This window comes from Palaemon carinicauda, chromosome 7, assembly GCF_036898095.1.
Source record: "Palaemon carinicauda isolate YSFRI2023 chromosome 7, ASM3689809v2, whole genome shotgun sequence".
NCBI classification, from domain to species: domain Eukaryota; kingdom Metazoa; phylum Arthropoda; class Malacostraca; order Decapoda; family Palaemonidae; genus Palaemon; species Palaemon carinicauda.
Window position 1 is genome coordinate 167,443,266 of NC_090731.1, and position 22,936 is coordinate 167,466,201.

The 22,936-nt window shown below is 35.8% G+C and overlaps 1 protein-coding gene across 2 annotated transcripts in view; it reads right to left on the reverse strand.

Annotated features, from left to right (window-relative positions):
* Positions 1 to 6,253: 6,253 nt before the first annotated feature.
* The window catches only part of l(3)72Dn (UTP4 small subunit processome component l(3)72Dn), a 58,736-nt gene continuing 42,053 nt past the window's right edge, over positions 6,254 to 22,936 (reverse strand). For both annotated transcript variants that reach the window (XM_068376410.1, XM_068376409.1), the window contains exons 8-13: positions 18,533 to 18,685; positions 15,353 to 15,423; positions 14,957 to 15,085; positions 12,134 to 12,268; positions 10,068 to 10,190; positions 6,254 to 6,984 (exon numbers count right to left, since the gene is read on the reverse strand). In XM_068376410.1, coding sequence (XP_068232511.1) covers positions 6,304 to 6,984; positions 10,068 to 10,190; positions 12,134 to 12,268; positions 14,957 to 15,085; positions 15,353 to 15,423; positions 18,533 to 18,685 — 1,292 coding nt within the window. In that variant the 3' untranslated portion in view covers positions 6,254 to 6,303. The remainder of the gene's footprint in view (positions 6,985 to 10,067; positions 10,191 to 12,133; positions 12,269 to 14,956; positions 15,086 to 15,352; positions 15,424 to 18,532; positions 18,686 to 22,936) is intronic.

Consider the following 22,936-nt stretch of genomic DNA (forward strand, 5'->3'; position numbering starts at 1 on the left):
TTTGGGCTACCGCTTTGAACAGGTGTCTTCAGCAGGTGGAAGTACACCTGCGGTACTCAACTATAATTTAAAGGCTCTTTTCCTGTACTTTAAAAGCTGCTTTCCTACTCCTATCACGCATAGTGGGAACATGTGACGTCCTTCATCATCATCCTCTCCTCCTACGCCTATTGACGCAAAGGCCCTCTGTAAGATTTCGCTAGTCGTCTCTATCTTGAGCTTTTGAATCATCTACTTCATGCTTTATTGTCCTCAGCCATGTAGGCCTGGGTCTTCCAACTTTTCTAGTGCCTTGTGGATCCCAATTAAATGTTTAGTGAACTAATCTCTCTTGGGGAGTGCGAAGAGCATGACCAGACCATCTCCATCTACCCCTTACCATGGTCTCATCCACTTATGGCACTCGAGTAATCTCTCTCATAGATTCATTTCTAAACATGTCCTGCCATATCACTCCCAATATTCTATTTAGGCTTTGTTCTCAAATCTACAAAATCTGTTGGATATTGTTTCATTGTCATACCACGACTGGTGTCCATATAGTAACACCGACCTCACTGAACTGATATATTGCCTGATTTTTTTATGTAATTTCAGGCGATTTGCTATCCCAATTTTACCTAACCTTGCCATTGTGTCATTTCCTTTCTTCAATCTTTCATTAAATTCCAATTCTAAAGACCTTGTATTGGTGATCATTGTTCTTAAATACTTAAATACTCATTAATACTTTCTCCTTCTAATGATATTTCAGCTTTCATTGCATATTTCATTCTCATCATCTCTTGTCTTTCTTCTAGTCATCTTGAGCCAAACCTCTTGTGATATTTCATACATTCTGGTAAACAAGCATTACAAAGTCTGTGGTGTTCTGCTAATAAAGACAGCGTCTTCAGCATACTCTATGTCAGCTAATTTCCTGTTACCAATCCAGTCCAATCCTTCTCCGAAATTGGAGGACCTTAGAAGTAAAAATTGGAGATCCCTAGAATTAAAAATTGGAGGTCCTTAGAATGAAAAATTGGAGGTCCTTAGAAATAAAAATTGGAGTTCCTTAGAATGAAAAATTGGGGGTCCTTAGAAGTGAAAATTGTAGGTCCTTAGAATTAAAAATTAGAGGTCCTTAGAAGTAAAAATTGGATCCTTAGAATAAAAAATTGGAGTTCCTTAAACTTAAAAAGGGGAATTCCTTAGTAATAAAAATTGGAGGTCCTTAGAAGTAAAAATTGGATGTCCTTAGAAATAAAAATTGGAGGTCCTTAGAATGAAAAAAAAATGGAGGTCCTTAGAATGAAAAATTGGAGGTCCTTAGAAGAAAAACTTGAAGGTTGTTAGAAGGAAAAATTAGAGGTCCTTAGAGGGAAAAATTTGATGTCCTTAGACGGAAAATTTTGAGGTCGTTAGAAGAAAAAATTGGAGGTCCTTAGAAGGCAAAATTGGAGGTCCTTAGAAGGCAACATTGGAAATCCTTAGAAGTAAAAATTGGTGGTCCTTAGAAGGAGAAATTGGAGGGCTTTAGAAGGAAACATTTGTGGTCCCTAGAAGGAAAAATTGGAGGTAGTTGGAAGAAAAAAATTGGTGGCCCTTAAAAGGAAAGATTGTAGGTCCTTAGAAGGAAAAATTGGAAGCCTTTAGAAGGAAACTTTTGTGGTCCTTAGAAGGAATAATTGTAGGTCCCTATGGGGAAAATTGGAGGTAGTTAGAAGAAACAATTGGAGGTCGTTAGAAGGAAAAATTGGAAATCCTTAGAAGGAAAAATTGGAAGTCGTTAGAAGTAAAAGTTGGAGGTGGTTAGAAGGAAAAATTGGGGGTCCTTAGAAGCAAAAATTGGAGGTCTTTAGAAGGAAAAATTGGGGGTCCTTAGAAGCAAAAATTGGAGGTCTTTAGAAGGAAAAATTGGGGGTCCTTAGAAGGAAACATTTGTGGTCCTTAGAAGGAAAAATTGGGGGTCCTTAGAAGGAAATATCTGAGGTTTTTAGAAGGAAACATTTGAGGTCCTTAGAAGGAAAAATTGTAGGTCCTTAGCAGGAAAAATGGGAGGTCGTTGGAGGGAAACATTTGAGGGCCTTGGAAGGAAAAATTGGCAGTCGTTAGAAGTGAAAGTTGAAGGTGGTTAGAAGGAAAAATTGGGTATCCTTAAAGGGGAAAAATTGGAATTCCTTATTAGGAAAAATTGGAGGTCCTTAGAAGTAAAAATCTGAGGTCGTTAGAAGTAATAATTAGAGAACCTTAGAAGGAAAATTGAAGGTTCTTAGAAGGAAACATTTGTGGTCCTTAGAATGAGAAATTGGAGGTCTTTATAATGAAACATTTGTGGTCCTTAGAAGGAAAAATTGGAGGTCTTTAGAAGGATAAAATTGTGGTCCTTAGAAGGAAAAATTGGAGGTCTTTAGAAGGATAAAATTGTGGTCCTTAGAAGGAAAAATTGGAGGTCTTTAGAAGGATAAAATTGTGGTCCTTAGAAGGAAAAATTGGAGGTCTTTAGAAGGATAAAATTGTGGTCCTTAGAAAGAAAAATTGCAGGTCTTTAGAAGGAAACATTTGTGGTCCTTAAAAGGAAAAATTGGAGTTTTTTTTAGAAGGAAACATTTGTGTTGTCCTTAGAACAAAAAATTGGAGTTTTCTAGAAGGAAACATTTGTGGTCCTTAGAAGGAAAGATTGGAGGTCTTCAGAAGGAAACATTTGTGGCCCTAAGAAGGAAAAATTGTAGGTCCTTAGAAGGAAAAATTGGAGGTCTTAAAAGGAAACATTTGTAGTCCTTAGAAAGAAAAATTGTAGGTCCTTAGAAGGAAAAATTGTAGGTCCTTAGAAGGGAAAATTGGAGGTCTTCAGAAGGAAACATTTGTGGCCCTAAGAAGGAAAAATTGTAGGTCCTTAGAAGGAAAAATTGGTCTTTAGAGGGAAACATTTTTAGTCCTTAGAAAGAAAAATTGTAGGTCCTTAGAAGGAAACATTTGTGATCCTTAGAAGGAAGAATAGAAGGTCTTTAAAATGGAACATTTGTGATCCTTAGAAAGAAAAATTGGAGGTAGTTAGAAGAAAAAATTGGAGGTCCTTAGAAGGAAAAATTGGATGTCCTTAGAAGGAAAAATGGAGGTCCTTAGAAGGAAAAATTGGAGATCCTTAGAAGTAAAAATTGGAGGTCCCTAGAAATTTTGAGGTCGTTAGAAGGAAACACTCAGGGTCCTTAGAAGAAAATATTGAAGGTGTTTAGAAGAAAAAAATTGCGGTTCCTTAAAAGTAAAAATTGGAGATTTTTACAAGGAAACATTTGTGGCCTTTACAAGGGCAAATTGGAGGTCTTTAGAAGGAATCATTTGCGGCCCTTAGGAAGAGAAATTGGAGGTAGTTAGGAGAAAAATGGGGATCCTTAGAAGGTAAAATTGGAGATCCTTAGAAGTGAAAATAGGAGGTCATGAAATTGGAGGTCTTTAAAAGTGCAATTTGGAGGTCCTTAGAAGGAAATATTGGAGGTCCTAAGAATGAAATATTGGGGGGCCTTTAGAAGTAAAAATAGGAGGTCCTTAGAAGGAAATATTGTGGGTCCTTAGAAGTAAAATTGGGAGGTCCTTAGAAGGAAATATTGGAGGTCCTTAGAAGGAAAAATTTGAAGTTTTATGAAGGAAAAATTGAAGGTCTTTAGAAGGTGAGAGGGCCAAAATACCATCTTCTGCTTAGGGAAGTCATGAGTAGAGCCTACAGAAATCAAGGGCACAATCCATTGGCCTCATCCCGTCCTAGAGCTAATGAAGTCAGAGGGGTTGGTACCACTTTATCCTTTAGAAAGAACCATTCAGTTGCCCAAGTGTTAAAGGCAGGCATCTGGAAGAGACAGACCACTTTCACGGCACACTATCTTCAAGATTGTGCCCACAGGTTCCTGAATACATTCTCCATAAGACCGGTAGTAGCTGCCGAGCAAGTGGTGTAGCAAGCCTCGTTCTTTTCAGGACAGAAGCATCATGCCTAAAATAAAATTTAAATCATAATTTTAAGGCTTAAACGTGAGAATGACTGGCCTTCTCTTTTCCTTCCTTCCCTCTCTTGGAACAAGCTGGTGAAAAGTTATGGAGATGGATTGGACACTGATACAGCTGAGCAGACCAGCCAGTTGGTTCGGCTTTCCACCCTCCCAAGGGGCAAGTCATCCCTAATAAATAGCGTAGGGTTTTTTATGAGTGTCGTAACAAATGACAAATTTGGAATTAATTTGTATTTTCCCTATCCTATACAAACCTGGACCCATTTATTCAAATTGGCCCGCCATCACCTGTTCCCCAAGAAGTCGTGCCTGCAATAAAAAATGACCAGAATACACAGGTGTATGTGTGAAATGGGTGGCCGGTTACTCTGGCTACCTCTCCTACACCAACACTGCTAGCTAGCGGTGGGGTAGTTCCACCTGCTAAAAGTCTTATATTTAGTTTCAGCTTTGCCGAATGGATAATCCCTAATAAATAGCCCCAGGTTTGTATACATTAGGAAAAATACAAATTACTTCCAAATTTGTCATTATATGTTGTCAATGGTACTAGTGGACTGGGCGGGTGCATGTATTGTTTTGCTATACAAAGGTAAGGGAGATGAGCATGAGTGTTGTAATTCAAGGGGTTTTAGTTTGTTGAGTGTGGTTGTGCTAATTAATTGGATTAAGGATAAAACAGAGGATGAAATCTTAGAAGTCCAGGGTGGTTTTAGAAAAGGTAGGGGATGTATGGATCTGATTTTTACAGATAGGTAGGTATGTGAGAAATATTTAGCAAAAGGTAAGGAGGTGTATGATGCATTTATGAATCTGGCAAAAGATTATGATAGTGTTGATAGGGGAGTGATGTGGAATATGATAAGGTTATATGGAATTGGTGGAAGATTGTTGCAAGCAGTGAAGAGTTTATACATAGGCAGTAAAGTACTGTATGTGTTAGATTAGGAAATGAAGTGAGTGGTTTCCAGTGAGTGGAACTAAGACAGGGATGTGTGATGTTGCCATGGTTGTTCAATCTGTTTGTTGGAGTTGTGAGAGGTGAATGCTCGAGTGCTTAATCGAGGATTGAAACTGATAGATGAGAGTGATCATGAGTGGGAGGTGAATCAGTTGTTGTTTGCAGATGATATTGTATTGATTGCAGACTCAGACGAGAAGCTGGGTCGATTACTGACAGAGTTTGGGAGGGTATGTGAGAGAAGGAAGTTGAGAGTTAATGTTGGTAAGAGTAAGGTTATGAGATGCATGAGAAAGGAGGGTTGTGCTAGGTTGAATTTCATGTTGAATGGAAAGTTATTTGAGGTAGTAGATGTTTAAGTACTTGGGGTCTGTTGTTGATCCAAATGGCGGAGTGGAAGCAGATGTACGTCAGAGAGTGAATGAAGGATGTAAAGGGTTGCGGGTAGTGAAGCGAGTGGTAAAAAATAGAGGGTTAGAATGAATATGAAGAGAGTTCTGTATGAAAGTGATTTACCTTGTACCAATTGTGATGTATGGATTGAAGTTGTGGGGAATATAAGTGACGGAGAGACAGAAATTGAATGTATTCGAGTTGGAGTGCCTGAGGAGTGTGGCTGGTGTATCTCGATTAGATAGGGTTAGGAACAAAGTAGTGAGAATGGGTACAAGAAATTAATTAGCAGCTAGAATGGAAATGAATATGTTGAGGTGGTTTGACTATGTAGAGAGAACAGAAATTGGCTGACTGCTGAAAATGATGATGAATGTGAGAGTTGATGGGAGAAGTACAAGAGGAATGCCAAGGTTTGGGTGGAAGGATGGAATGAAGGAAGCTCTAGGTGATAGGAGAATAGATATGAGAGAGGCAAAAGAGCATACTAGAAATAGGAATGAATGGCGAGCAATTGTGATGCATTCCTGATAGCCAGTGCTGCAAGGTGACCGCTGAGGTAGTGGCAGTATGGGATTCAACATATGAAGCTTCATTGTGGTGGATAATGGAGGAGGGTAGGCTGTGGCACCCTAGCAGTACCAACCAAACTCCTCAATCCATTGGCAGGCTGGGAGAAGAGGAGCGAAGAGAAGAAAAGTCCACTTTTGTTCTTTTTTCTTTTTAAGACAGCTACCCCCAAAAATTGGGGAAAGTGGCTTGGTAGATTGATAGAGTTATGATGTGTTGAGATGTTAAATGGTTACTGTAAAACTTGACACAAACCAGTCAAAATTGCCTTCTTTGGATGAGGTGAGAATCCATAAATGTACATATAATAAACTTTTAAAGTATTTGTTTTAATAAAAATCATGGATAAATTTATGTAATTTAATAACTTCTCACTTACATATACAATATACATTCTTACACACCACCATATTTCTTTACCTTAAAAGTAGGTGGTAATCGATCATGTAACTGAACAGGGTCCAACTCGACACTTATTACAGATTTATCTTTTACATGTGAAAAATAAAGAACTTGGTGTGATCTCTGAACAAAAGTAAACTTTCCAAAGGTCTCTACACTTGATAATTCTTTCCCTTTGTTCTTGTCTTCATGGAAAGATCTACGTTTCATTTTGTTCCTTTGTTGAGGTTCTACGTCGGGGGCTTTACCCTCTTTGTCTAGGACTATGAGAGATGAGTCATCATGGAGTAATATCAAACTGCCAGTTTCAGAGTCGAAACTTACATTACGAATAACCGAATAACTTTTTGGCAAACCTGAAGCTGGATTGTCTAAGAAATTTTTGGAGAAGGCTGTGTACCTTTTTTGTGATAAACTGTACTCTTTAATCGTGTTATTAGAATACACAACGATAATGTCTGTGGAGAGTGGATTGATCCCAACAGCTGTCACTGCTGAATTATAAGCTGGTAAGAAAGTTTCCTGGTTTCTTCTTAAGTCATAGACTGTGATCATTTGCCTAACATCAGTAGTGATCAGGATATTACCATCCATACTGCAAACAAGGCTAACAACACAATCCTTTGGTTTTAGTACAGTTTCAACGCTTGCCTCCATATCTGATATGCTGATAATCTGTGAAAAAACAAAAAATTAAAATTAAATAATTTAAGAGATGAAGAAAGGGGAAAAAGAAATCAGCTAATACCTACAATAGCACTAAATAGCCTTTGTGATCTCAGTACTTGTCATTTGGTCCTAAAATACTATACATTCATCGATCCACAGTCAACAGATTAAAGGAATAGAGATAAACCGAAGATTAACTGGAAAAGCCATGTTTTTTTTTTTATTCAAATACTAAGTACTAATCAGTTCATGTCTGATACATGATTACTGTACACACATGTCATACATGGAAGAAAAGAAAGGTATTTGTTGCATGTTGGTATGTGCACATATAGTTCTCCAAGTTTTCCACAAGCAGGCTCACTTCTAGTGTTGTTTAATTAGCTATGACAGAATTGAAGAAGCTGGGAGGTAGGGAATTAGGATACAAGTACTGTACTGAGTTTGTATTTCAATATTACGTGTTTCATCACGAATTCATTACTTTTTACATAGGAGAAATAATAGACTATAGCTGGAGCTGAATTGTTTGATCAGTATATGGGAATTAAGAAGTAAAAAAAGGTAGAGTATAACCTAAAGTTTTTTACTGTTAATGCGAGATGAAGACTCGAGACAACACTTTGACCAGTGGAATATTATAACTGGGAATTCCCTATGCTATTGATACTAAAATAGTGTTCTAACCAAATATATTCAAACTGTAATTAAAAAGGGATAATACAATAAGATTTCCAGCTTTTAACCAAAAAGTGAAACTTTTAATTTTATGTTACGTTACTATCGTACAGTGTTACAAATAATATATTCCCAGAGAATATATATCAACTTTACTAGTAATAATTACTGAGCTAAACTATCAAAATGAGGTTACTGTACATTTAAAAAAAAATATTAGTAACTGCTGCTGAAATTATATCCTATAGTTTTATATTTTTTTCTAATTGATTAAATAATCAACCAAGATACTCATTCCTGATGAATATACTGTAATAGGTAGATAATATACTTTTTACATAATAATGAAAAAATATTAAACCTAATTTACATTACACATTTTTTTTACAATGACCAAAGTATGAAAGTAACTACCTCTTAACCCTTTTACCCCTAAAGGACGTACTGGTACGTTTCACAAAACTCATCCCTTTACCCCCATGGACGTACCGGTACGTCCTTGCAAAAAACTACTATTAACATTTTTTTTTTTTTGCAAATTTTTGATAATTTTTTGAGAAACTTCAGGCATTTTCCAAGAGAATGAAACCAACCTGACCACTCTATGACGAAAATTAAGGCTGTTGGAGCAATTTAAAAGATATATACTGCAAAATGTGCTTGAAAAAAAAATAACCCCTGGGGCTTACGGTTGGAAATTTCCAAATAGCCTGGGGGTAAAAGTTTAAACTAAGGTGTTTTCAGTTAGAATACCAACTCTGTTTTTTATAATAATACTGTAATATGCTTACAAGTTTCAATGATTGTTCCATATTTAGGTAAACTTGGATAGTATAATGTAGAAATAAATTCATAAAATACTCAAATGAGTTGAAAAATAAAAACCAAGTGATGGAGAAGCATCAAGGGACTGTCCTATAATACAGTATATGCAGTACTCTAAGAAAAAACAAGGTTAAAGTTTTCACTTGCAAACCATGTGCACGCCATAATGTGTAAAGTATCATTTACTAAAGACTTAAAACACTGTATATTTCCACGTATAAGACAGCCTTTACCTAAGCCAAAGTTGAAAATTACAGAAAATTTTAATTATCTCATATCTGTAGTATAAGCAAACTGCTAACTTACAAAACCATCTGGGTAAAGGCTAGCTTTTGTAGCAACAGCTATTTTATCAATATGGTTTATGTATAGATGTTATCATTAATGTTGACTTACTTACACTATCCTTAGAAAATCAAAATAAATTAAATAAAGGTAATTTTATATTATGTTTTTCCTAAATACGTCGCCTAACACAGAAACCATTGATTTGTTTACGTTTCATTGCTAATCATAATGAACAAATGAACAGATTTACCCATGCAAGTGATAACTAATGATAATAGCTTTTAGTAAAGATAATGACATTACAAATATTTTACTTATTATTTCTCTAGGGATTCAAAATAAAAGGCAAATCTATGTTATGTTTTCCTTTAAACACACCATCGAAAAGGGAAACCACTGTTCTGTTCGTTTCGTCACCCATCACAATGAACGAACGAACAAGCAAATGTAAACATTTACACATTCAAGTGATAACTAATGATACTATAAGCTTTTAGTTAAGTGTATGAAAAGTGTTATTACCTCAACCAACGAAGTTGAGAGGAGGTTATGTTTTCGCTGCTGTTTATCTCTTTGTTCATTTGTGAACATCATCCTGGCCACAATTTTACTCATAAGAGTAGTGAAACTTTCAGGAATTAATTGTATGTTGAGACATGGAAGCGATTCAATTTAGAAAGTTCTAGGTCAAAGGTCAAGGTCTAGCAAAAAGTCGACCGAATTAATCCTAACTTTAACCCCAAGTTTGCACATGGTTATCATATAGACTTCAAATATGCCTACGGTCTAAGTTGACTCTGGGAAAGGGAAGCTGGTTTCAAGAAATAAGCTGCCGTGGCAGAAGTCTGCACTCTATTTCATATGAATCTTTTCATGTGTGAGAGTGATTATTGCACTGAGGTTAAGGCTAGCCTACCAATAAACATAATTTGGAATTCAAGGTTTGATTTTTAGAATGGTAGTATAAGACAACCCCCCCCCTTTTTCAGGGGGGGGGGGAAATTTACGATTTCTGGATATCTTATACAATACGTAGAAATATTCGATACATAAATAAAAAAAAATGGTAGTATAAGGCATCCCCCCCCTATTCAGGGGGTGAATTTTACGATTTCAGGTTGTCTTATACAGTACGTGGAAATATTCGGTACATAAATAAATAAAAAATTAAACTATTGCTTATGAAGAGATGAAGATTAGTTATTTTAAAGGAGTTTAACCTTCCCAACCACATGCAATTCCAATGTCTAATCTATTTGATAAAAGAAAACAAAGACAGGGACAATGCTTAACCTTACCTGTATCGTACCACTCAAAGTTACTGATGCGAATTTTCCTTCAGTTAACCAAATAATTAGTCGTGAATTCTCAATCTCCTTACTCATGGCTCTCACGCGTCGTATGCTAACTTGGGTATCAACCTGTAGGAACATAAGAACTAAATTATTTTTTCCTTCGCTTGAATTTTGCTACCTAAAACTGGTAACAAATATTTTTTTTTCTTATAAATGCTGATAAAATAATAGCATCCCAAAACTGAAAAGAGCCTTTAAAGTATATGGAGCCTTTCTGAAGAATCAATTTAGCTGTTTGCCTATCTTTCTTGCAGGTAAGTAACGGGCATAAAGTTTTTTTCTCATTAGGGCCAAACCACCTACACACCTTAAAATCTATATATTTGGTGCATCAAATTTATACATCACTAAGCAGTTCCTCATATTTTTATCAATTCTCATTTATAAACCAAGCTAATACATTTCTTTTGAGTATATCATTAACATAATTTTTTTTATCTCTTAACATTAACACAAATTGCTGTTATCATGTCTGTTCTTATACATTTTTCATGATGTCCATTTCTCTTATCAAGTGTTTTACCAGTTTGACATACATGTTACCATGCATACTTTTTGCCATGTCCTTCGTATAAAATCTCAGTAGTTTCCACAACCACATTATGATGTATTAGCTGATACTTTTCTAATGAACTTCACTTCTCAATTTCCATGATTTATTTTCGTCACTGGTTCATTTTTTTTATTTTTCAATCCTTTCACTACTGAATTACCTCACATCAATATGTGGTGTTGAGCAACCTTTGACTGATATAATGCAAGCCTTTCTTTGATACTATTCATACTTTTCATCTTCATCATCATCATTAGAAGCTAAGCTGCAACCTTAGATAGGAAAGCAGAATACTACAAGCCTGAGGGCCTCAATGACAGAATAGCCTAGTGCAAAAATAAGAAACTGAAAAGTAAATAGGCTACAGAAGAAAAAAAAATTATCAAAATATCAATATGAGCATAAATGTACACTATGCAAAGAAAAGGCAATATTGATAGTTTTAAAAATGACCAAACGTATAGATAATATAGGAAAAATGCAACCTTCTATAAACCACTAGGCATTCTTTGCCCTTTGCTCAAGCCTCCAAATGCCTGTACATTGTTTTGAAAATTGACCAAAAAGTGTACGTGAGTGTATCCCTAACCAAGAGAATTCTACCCAAGAAAGTGTAAGATCAATTTACATAGGCTAAGGCAATATCAAAGTATAAAAAACATTGCTTTATAAAGAAGTTCACACTTCAATGCGGGACCAGCCACCAAACATCCCTTAAGTCTGGAGATGTGACCATCATCCATCTGCATTTTGATAATACATACATACATATACCAAGGCACATCCCCCAATTTTGGGGGGTAGCCGACATCAACAAATGAAACAAAAAACAAAAAGGGGGCCTCTATTCTCTACGTTCCTCCCAGCCTGACAAGGGACTCAACCGAGTTCAGCTGGTACTGCTAGGGTGCCACAGCCCACCCTCCCCCTTTATCCACCACAGATGAAGCTTCATAATGCTGAATCCCCTACTGCTACTACCTCTGCGGTCATCTAAGGCACCGGAGGAAGCAGCAGGGCCTACCGGAACTGCGTCACAATCGCTCGTCATTTATTCCTATTTCTAGCATGCTCTCTTGCCTCTCTCACATCTATCCTCCTATCACCCAGAGCTTTCTTCACTCCATCCATCCACCCAAACCTTGGCCTTCCTCTTGTACTTCTCCCATCAACTCTTGCATTCATCACCTTCTTTAGCAGACAGCCATTTTCCATTCTCTCAACATGGCCAAACCACCTCAACGCATTCATTTTGATAATACTGTTAATAAACCAACAAAAAATTCCATTCTCTCAACATGGCCAAACCACCTCAACGCATTCATTTTGATAATACTGTTAATAAACCAAAAAAAAATAAAACTTAAGACTTGGCTATATTTCAATTACCAATGACTATAGACAGAAAAGTAAAAAATATGGGACTAGTTCTATGCGCAATAAAAATAAAACTTACTGTTGGAGGGAAGAACTGGAATATCTTAACAGCCCCTTTCAGGATATAGGCAATCCAAAGCCCTTGTGGTGATAAAGCACACCACTGAATGGAATCTCCTTCATCACATTGTAGCTCTAGCAACTTAGTACGGTCCTGAAACATTGGATGATTTGGACGTAAATCACTTTAGGATATCGAATAAAACAGCCCAAAATAAATTTCAAGCCATTTTTTAAAACTATGAACATGATACATGAAAAATTTTATATAATCTAAGGGGTAAAACAAATTAGTTATAATTAATACAACCCTTTCTCACTGCAAGAGAATACTGTAACTAGTTTCAAAATATTCTTTCCTTCAAATGACACCACATAAATAAAATTCAAGACAATAAGAGAGAATAAGGAGAATAATTCCAATAAATTGAAGATTTGTAATTTATGAACAAAAGACAAAATTACTCTCATCCTTATACTACACTATTAATTATATAGAGGCTACACAAATCTAGCTTTAGATCATGTAATCTAAAATGGTTAGCCATAAAGTTATAAAGAGAAAAAAAAAATTCTGAAACACATCTTTAGAACATGGGCAACCAATTCTTGGATTACAAATGTTTTCCACCTCCTTCACAAGTCACTGTACTCTTGTGGGAAAGCTGACAAGTAATTTAAAGCTTTTTTAGTTACTACCAACCAAACTCTATCATGAGATTTGCATAGCATTTCGTATTTATCATTTAAAAGCAGAACTGAAAATAAAATAATTCTTGGTAAAAAAGACATCTGGAATAATACTCTGTGCCAGGCTGTTTGCCTTTTCACTGCCTAACATGACTGAGTGAGCAAGCAACAAAAAATAAAACATTTAAAAAATAATTTGCATTGATCACAGCTATACAAACCTGGGTCCTTTAAAATAGGGAATGTCTACAGCACAGCTGGAAAGGCCTTTGAAATAGTTAACGAGGCACTACTAATATTACTAATTAACGCATCGAAAGGAAATCACTCAATTTGCCAGCTCGCCTTCTGCTAGAAATATGATGTCACCAGACTTACAGTACTACATTTAAATTTATGGTAAGTGCAGTAGTTCACTTCAGTCTCATAACAACTGATACAGACCCCAAAACACTTGACATCATTACTTGATGCTTCACTGATGAGAACAATAAGATTACTTGGTAACGCATCAAAAGGAAATCACTTGGCTTTCCATCTCGCCTTCCTCCAGTAATGACATTTAACTCTGCAAAGAATGACTTGTGAAAAATGTAAAACCATTTTTGTTTTCTTGCAAGAAATAAAAGAAAATACTAACTTGCCAAAAAAAATTATTTCATTTTTTAGAATTTAAAAGAAAATATTTGCCCTATTAGTGTACTTACATTCGATGAATATCCATCTACTATCAAGAGAGGTAAAAACTGAAGTAAAACTAGCTCAAAGTTAAATTTATGCTAAGTAAGCTCATAACAACCAATGCAGACCCATGAAATACTTTGTATCGTTACTCGACATTTTCATAATGGGAATACCAATATTACTCCGTAGATTATTAGAAGGAAATCACTCAATTTACCAGCTTGCTTTCTGCCCAAAATATGTCACCAGACATATATATGAACTCGTCAAATATTAAAGCTCTTCTTACATGTATTTTTCTTTTAAAATGGATTCCTTATATTATTAATAAAAGAAAATACTAACTTACCTAGAGAAATTAGTTCATTTTTATAAAATAAAACACATTATTTCTAATGAAATATTTGGCCTATTATTGTAGAGTACTATTTCTGACAGACTTGTGATGTCATCACCGTGAAAAATAGTGGTCATAAAGTCGAACAGTCATAAGTCGTAAGTTAACAACAACCTGTAATTATAAACAATTATGACCATGAGTAGTGATTGGATCTATCACTAGTCGTCTATCATAAACCAAAGCAGTGTAAAATATACACTAGTAATCCTGCTTTGTTCCATATATACACGAAGCCAATATCACTATTCAAACTAAAAAGTAATAAAAAGATTAAATAGCCTTGGGTAGGATGCAAAATTATGTCCATACTCATTACGGCAGAAGACAAAAGTGGGGAGACTTTAATATCCAGGTGGAAAGAGCTACTCACCGACACTCACCACCTGTCATTATTTACCGCATTAACAATTTCAACATCCGTTCCAGCACCGCTGAGGCCATTTCCCTATTTCAATGGACAGAGCGTTTGTATACGTGTAGAAATAAATTCATTTTTTACATCTTTTCAAGTTAAATCCTATTAAAGGAAGATGACTTAACTGCCATGAAAAAACTGGTGAATGACAGTAGTCTGAAAAAGTCACATATCCAAGAATGCATAATGAGGAACGGCTGCACTTTAGTGGATACTCAAATGGAATATAGAAGCTGTATCAAAAGGAATCCTAACTAATAGCTACCAGTTCATTCTCATACACTAATATGCAGACAGAGAGTTTGCATTTGAGTACAGCACAAAAGCATGCTGGTCATTTTATACATATTTTTTTTAAATTATACTTAAAAGTAATTTTAGATTCCACTTGATAATTTTGAATTGAGTTGAGCAAACTATTAAGACCATAATACAAACACATTCTTGCATTAATACTTTACACCCACATCAAATATATTGAAGACTACATTCATAACAGCACTGATAACTAGTGGCTATATTTTTAAACATTACCAGTTTTGTTACATTACTTTTATGTGTAAATAAAAAAGTATAGGGCTTTAATTCCAATACTTTTAATTTCTTTTATCATCTAAGAGTCTTCTTTCCATGCAGGTAAGTTGCAAACTTACCTCTCCTATTCGTAAATAGTTTCCACTGCCTTTTGCTTCTCTGGGTTTGCCTAGCCGCCATAGCTCAAGTTTTTCTTTATAACGAAGCAAGACTGATTCTGATTTATACCCAACAGATATGTAGCCAGGCTGAAACGTCAGTAGAGACAAATTACATACTGTACTGTAATTGAATGGGTTTTTTTTATACTTTCTACTATCTTTTATCCATCTTATAATTTATACATCATGAATTATTTACTTCCTAAACATATAATTAATGAAAATAATTATGGTAACCACTGTTACCACCAAGTCTCAACTCTTAATTGAATCTTAATATTGATGCAATTGTTAAATATAACTTTTTAAAGGCATAACTATTAGTCAACAAGACTTCTTGCAAGGAAAACTTACATACAACGGGCAAGGAATTTTCAAGACAGTTTTTGGTGGGTACCAAGAAACTCCAAGAATGGTGTCAACACCTGAAAAGAATAAATATATTGCAGTTAATAAATATGTTATATCTAATATACTCATTCATCAGCTGAGTAAATATTAGATGATTGTCCAAGTAATGTTTCCTATCCAAAACAAGCTGATTTTATTATAAATTATTTTGTGAATCTAGCTTTACTTACTGAACATCCTCTTTTTACAAAAGGGCTGTCAATAAAGTGGAAAATAGAAAAGTCCCATTATCATCTAGAATAACAAGTTATTAAATAAAAGCAACATGAGATCCTGTCATTCATGAGCTTACTAGAATATATTAACCCTTTTACCCACAGGCTCTTTGGAAATTTCCAACCCTTAACCCCCAGGGGGTTATTTTTTTCCCAGCACATTTTGCAGTATATTTTATTTAAATTGCTCTAACAGCCTTAATTTTTGTCATAGAGAGGTCAGGTTGGTTTCATTCTCTTGGAAAATGCCTGAATGTTTTAAAAAAATTATCAAAAATATGAAAAAAAAAAATTTTATAGCATTTTTTTGCAAGGATGTACCGGTATGTCCATGGGGGTAAAGGGATGGGTTTTGTGAAACGTACCAGTACGTCCTTTGGGGGTAAAAGGGTTAAAGCATCCTTGAACTTACTCTAGTATATGAAAACCTGATTTAGGAAGAGAGACAACCAGAGTAGTGAGAAAAGTACTGTATTGCAGTTACAGTACATGAAGGTAAAAGGGGATGAATTACAGTGAGAAAATTAAACTGGAATGAGACCATTTAAACATGCTATGAAAGTATTAGAAAAGGCGCTAGAGGAAAGGCCGAGGATAAATGGTAAAAAAATTTAAAATTCTTAGTTTGGCTTCATGACAGAGAGATCAATACCAGAAGTATTGTTTATAATTATACAATTACTACATAAGTACCATGCAAAGATGTACTGACATACTTTACTATTTCATGATGTTTATTAATGACAAACATATGGCCTGTTCAAAGATTCACTTTACATAATGGCTTTAATAGAGGTAAAAAATAATTGCAGTATATTGCTATAATAATCCATCCATCCATATACCAAGGCACCTCCCCCAATTTTGGGGGGATAGCCGACACCGAACAAATGAAAACAGTGGACCCTTCCTCCTCCCAGCCTGACGCGGGACTCAACCGAGTTCGGCTGGTACTGCTAGAGTGCCACAGCCCACCCTCCCCCGTTATCCACTTCAGATGAAGCTTTATAACGCTGAATCCCCTACTGCTGCTACCTCTGCGGTCATCCAAGGCGATCGGAGGAAGCAGCAGGGCCTACCGGAACTGCGTCCCAATCGCTCGCCATTCATTCCTATTTTTAGCATGCTCTCTTGCCTCTCTCCCATCTATCCTCCTATCACCCAGAGCTTTCTTCACTCCATTCATCCACCCAAACCTTGGCCTTCCCCTTGTACTTCTCCCATCAACTTTTGCATTCATCACCTTCTTTAGCAGACAGCCATTTTCCATTCTCTCAACATGGCCAAACCACCTCAAACACATTCATATCCACTCTGGCTGCTAGGGTAGGCTTCACTAACTTCATTCCACTAGCTACACTTAGTTGAGGTGTTCAACATCATACTGACACTTTTATTCTTTTGATAAGGGTTTTCAACTTTACATAGCAGTGTACAGTTATACTGTACAACAATGACGAGCTTGAATTACAAAATGATAAACTTGGGTTCAGTGGTTTTGCTTCCCCTTATAAAGTGTGATAAAACAATTTACTGTAGAGTATTTATTTTTTTTTACATTTGATTTGTAAGATTTATTTTTACTGTATTGTACTGTAGTGAGACACTATAATAGCTTTTTGTCAACCGTCTATTGCTAAATGGTTTACATAGTCAGGTTTTGCCAGGCTAAAGAGGCAAGGTGTTATTAGAAATTTACTGAGCATCAAGTGTATTGGTAACTGTGAGAGGTATAGTGTAAATAAGATGTTACTGTTTATTCCTTAAGTTATACATTGACTTTTCTCAATGAGAAATTTTAAGGTTTTATCTATTGTATTGTATAAGACTTTAGTTTTAAAAGGTGGATAGTGGGTTTAGATTTGGAATCCAACTGAGAAATTTAAGTGATTACAAGTTTACTGGAAGTTAGGATTGGTCACCTTTGAAACATTACAACTTGATGGAGCAGTTAACACACCCGGTTAGGAAAACTATTAAGGAATTTTGACGAAGGGAATATCTATTTCTGGGCGAGGAACCTGTGTCGCCCAGTGAAATGCTCCTTAAAGCACCATTTCAAAGGTATAAATACCGCTAAATATACCAGAGAAAAAAGTTGCATGGAATGCTAGGAATATATCCAGCTCGCTCACCCCTAAAGGGTGTCGGTATTAAAACTAGGGCGAGTGATACCACAACCACAGATCCCTTTCCAATTAGACTTCTCCCTCCTCAAAATCCCCCGTTGCTACGAGGTGTCATTCACTACAGCTACTGCTCCCCCCCCCCCCCACCACCACCACCACCACCACCTAATCTTCTCCCATGATTCCTTGTTAGCATCCGTGAACGTTCGGACGTGTTATTCGTAGCTCTATGTTATTTTGTTTTTGAAGATGTCAAACGTTTTGGGGATCCATGCTCCTAAATTGAGTATTATATTTGTCTGTTTGGGATTTCTAGGTAGCGACACACGGTCATTCAATAACCATGTTGGGTTTTATCTCAGCCTAACTTTCCACTTCTTTGAAAGAATAGCGATGAATTTTTGGAAGTCACCTAAATAATATTTTGCTGTTGAAACAAAGTATTCAATCATGCACCCCAGTTTAAGTGGGTGGCAATTGGATATACCATAACCCCAAAATTACAACAGATTTTTATAAATTATCTAATATTAATATAGTGAATTCTCCCTTAAATAAATGTAATTGCTTTATTTTATAAATCCAAAAAAAATTAATATAGAATTAATAATTTCTCCGTAGAGTAAATATTTTTTACTCTGAAAATTGGGTGTATAACATGCATATATTGTAAGTGATTCTACATTGTACAGGAAATAACATAACAAAATCAGGAAACTAGTTGATCTATAAAATCAAATTCTGCCGTTCTTCTGGAAGTTAACGTTCAAAGCACCCACCTCCGGAATACAGTTTATTTTCATGGCTCAATGCTAACGCCCGGACGTCATGCGAGTGTAGTTTCAATTTAACGGAAGTTACCCATCTTGCTTTTTTGCCACTTTTCCCACCAGGATTGACAAGGCAAACTCTTACTATAGTTGGTTCCACACCTGAAAAATAAATGCATATATAGTTGAAAAGTAAAATAAATAACCTAATTTTTAAACAAAAATAATCATTTAGATACTTGCCTCGAGTCCATTTGCTGTTCACTCTTTAACAGCTAACTTCAACAAAATAAAAATCTACATTCACTCTTTAAAAGCTAATTTCAACAACAAAAAATCTCCATATGTAAAACCTTTCGTTCAGACTGGGAGGACATTCTCGTAAAAGTAACTGGTGAGTGGTAAGGCCGGTGGGAACTTGCATGAAATGCAGATAAATATTGAAATAATAAATTATATTTCAATGAAACTTCCCGAAGGTCGTACGCTAAATACTACACTGCCCCTGTTAGGAGGGATAGTGGTATTCATTCAAAATAAGTTAGATTAAACATAATTCTATTAGTGAATTAAAATTTCTCCAATGGAAGTTTACCTTTGACTTGAATTTGGAAGTAATTAAATATATTAAAAAAAAAAACATCATTGTAATGCCTGAATGAGAATACCAATTAATAGTATTAACCTACACTCATTCCTACATATCAGAAATTAAAAATGTGTATGTGACTTGAGACCGTATACAGTGGAACATCTACATACGAACGTATCTACATCCGAATTTTCCAACATCCAAAGTAAAATTCAAGCAATTTTTCGACTCTACACCCGAATTTTATTTCGACACAGGAAGTAAGCAATTTTCGTCGTACTGGTTGTATCCGAATTTTTCGACACGCGAAGTACAATTCAAACACGTTCCTACTCTACACCCGAATTTTTTTTCGACACCCGAAGTAAACAATACCCATGCACGTAGATGGTAATCATAGCTCCGGATGTATTTTTTATTTCCGCCGATAGAAGGCAGCATTTCTACCTCGGAGGGACCCTCAATTAGCGTGGCTTGGGACATTCCTCTGTTCTCTGTTGTGCCCTGTGCGTTCTGCTATTAACTATGTTTTAATCGTGATTTTTTACGTTCATCATTTTACGGTATTTTACGTAAATCATGGGTCCTAAAAGGCTTAGTTTTGCGAGTGGTAGTGGTAGTGGTGAGAAAAGGAATAAGGAAATGCTTTGTTTAGAAGTAAAGCAAGGAATTACTGTATTGAAAAGCATTGTCGTGTAGTTGCGCAGTTTGATGATGTTTCCCTAATTTATTTTCGAAACACTCTGAAAAGCTGTACCAAGCAACTTTCTATCGATAGCTTCTTTAAAAAACTACGAAGCGAACTTGTGATGAAGAGGAAGGAAGTGGTTCAAAGAAAACGGCAAAGATTGAAGAGAAAAAAATTAAATCAATTCTAAGTGTAGAGTGAAAGTGATTAAAATTAATCATCAAAAAGAAAAAAAGAAAATGTAAAAAAAAATATAAAAATAAAAAAAATAAATAAGCTAAGTTAGGTTAAAGTTCACTTAGTGTAAGTTAGAATAAGTTATGGTAGTGTACGTTTATCGTAGTCAACCTCTCTACCTCCTCGCCACCCGTCCGTCTCCTCTCTGCATAGCAAGACCAACACCTGCGCTGGACTTTCTAAGGTAAAGTGACGCTAAAAACACTTTTCTTATTTATTATTTCTTGATTATTATTCTTTTTTACATGTCTATTATCTAATTTAGAGTGCATATTGTCATGTGTAATTACGTGTAGTAATTTATTAAGGAGTTATCATAGGTTTTTGAGCTCAACCACGGATTAATCCTATTTCAATGTATTCTTGTGGGAAAATTCGTTTCTACATCCGAACATTTTCTACATCCGAAGTCGGTTGTGGAACGGATTAAATTCATATGTAGAGGTACCACTGTACTTAAATATTAACCTAATTGTTCACTTTCTTAATCTGAACTAGTAAGTTAACATTTCAACAGAAAATCAACTGCCTTAAATATTCCAAAGTTTTATCAGAAATAAACTTTTTCAAATAATGATAACCAAATACAACTTAAGAATAAAATACATATAGGAAATAAGCTAGCTTATGTAATTTTCCTTTACACATTACACTTCAAGATATTAGGAATATTATAATCTACACAATTTCCTCCAAATTCCAAGCTCCATACCAAACCTAAAAATGGCACTTCATAACTACCAGAGGAAAATACTGTAGTGTCAAGGATTCATGGCAGAAACTACAGTATCTACCTTGAGATTTTTAAGCAAATAAAACGTTTTCTCAAATAAAGCTTAAAACTTAGAAAATATTGAATTGTTGCACCACTGATTTTGGTAAATATATACCCTCATACTGTACGCAACTTTTGTCGGAAATGAACAGTTGTCTCTAAAATAATTATTTCATTTCTAAATTTCTCATTTCATTATAACCCTAACCAGGCAATCACTGTCAAAAAGACCAATAGACATCACTATCACAAAAAAATTTTGGCCACTTATCTATTATTATTATTACTAGCTAAGCCACAACCCTGGTTGGAAAAGCAAGATGCTATAAGCCTAAGGGCTCCAACAGGAAAACTAGCCCAGTGAGGAAAGGAAACAAGGAAAAATAAAATATTTTAAGAACACCACCACCAAAACAAATATTTCCTACATAAACTATAAAAACTTTAACAAAACAAGAGGAAGAGAAATAAGACAGAATAGTGTGCCCGAGTGTACCCTCAAGCAAGAGAACTCTGCCCAAGACAGTGGAAGACCATGGTACAGAGGCTATGGCACTACCCAAGACTAGAGAACAATGGTTTGATTTTGGAGCGTCCTTCTCCTAGAAGAGCTGCTTACCATGGCTAAAGAGTCTCTTCTACCTTTACCAAGAGGAAAGTAGCCACTGAACAATTATCGTGCAGTAGTTAACCCTTTGGAAGAAGAGGAACTTTTTGGTAATGTCAGTGTTTTCAGGTGTATGAGGACACAGGAGAATTTGTAATGAATGGGCCAGACTTCGGTTTAATATGTAGGCAAAGGAAAAATGAACCGTAACCAGAGAGAAGGGTGCAATGTAGTACTGTCTGGCCAGTCAAAGGACCCCGTAACTCTCTAGCGGTAGTATCTCAATGGGTGGCCGGTGCTCTAGCCAACCTACTGCCTCTATCGCCATTTCAGAGGTGATACTACCTACTGTACATCATTTTGAATCAGTTCTTTTGATGCTCTTGCTTCAGTAGGGTGTTTCTGTTCTCCAGTTACAGACATTCTTATTATACATTCATCTGTTTTAAACATTTGGAAGCTGCTAATAAGTTATGTAACCATAATGTACTTCCCAATTGTGTTAAGTGCCTGAACTGTGGTAGTTACTGTACGTTAATGGAGGGGCCACAGCAAATGTATTTCGTTGACTGAGAAATTACTGTCTTTCCTACTGTTTTTAGAAACGACAAATTTTGAACCAAGTAAAATGGTCGTTTTCATTAATAACTTTCTATACCATAACTGGGATCATTGGACTGCTGTGGATAATCTTAAATTCACACCCCTAAACAATTAGGTAAGATACATAGGTTAAGGTAAGGGCATAGCACCCTGGGAGAATGGGGATCTCAGGGGGTGAGTATCCCACTTCGGTGGGTAAGTAGAGACATGACATCCTAGGTTAGGTTAGGTGGGAGCCTGGGGTTAGAATATATTCATTTCTCTGGTAAAATATGGTTTTTCAGACATATTTTCAGGTGGTTTAGGCAGCTCTGATAACTTTTTTTTTTCTACAAAAAATTGTTAGGTTTTGGACACTGGCAAAGATTCCCACACTTCCAAAATGACCGATTTCCAACAAAAATGGACATCCAAATCCTGTGAAACACATGGAAACCCAATTTCAATGTTTATAGGATGTGGGCCTTTTAAAAGACAAAGCTTTAATGCAATTATTAAGTGAGTTAGCCACTTAAAGTAAGTGATGGGCAGATAAATTCAAGAGGAAATATAAATTGAAAAGTGTCAAAATAATGGAGAACTGGTATCTGGATCCAAAGAGACAATGGCCACATACCCCAAAAAAATTATGAAAGATTGTTAAACATAAAAGAACAACCCCAGGCAAGTCTTAACTGAAACAAGATTGGGCATCTAGCAAGGCTTACATCCACCGAAATGCCAGCAAGAGAAACAGTCATTAAACCACTGCTTACACAGTATAGCAGTAACCCAGGCTTGGGCACTGGGATCACCAGATTAGTTTCATTTAACTTATGTCGATTTCAGTCCCCTATTCTTTCCGCGCTTCACCATCTCTCCCGCAGATTCTTCTCCTAACACCAGGTCATTTGCATGAAGTAGTCAAGTCC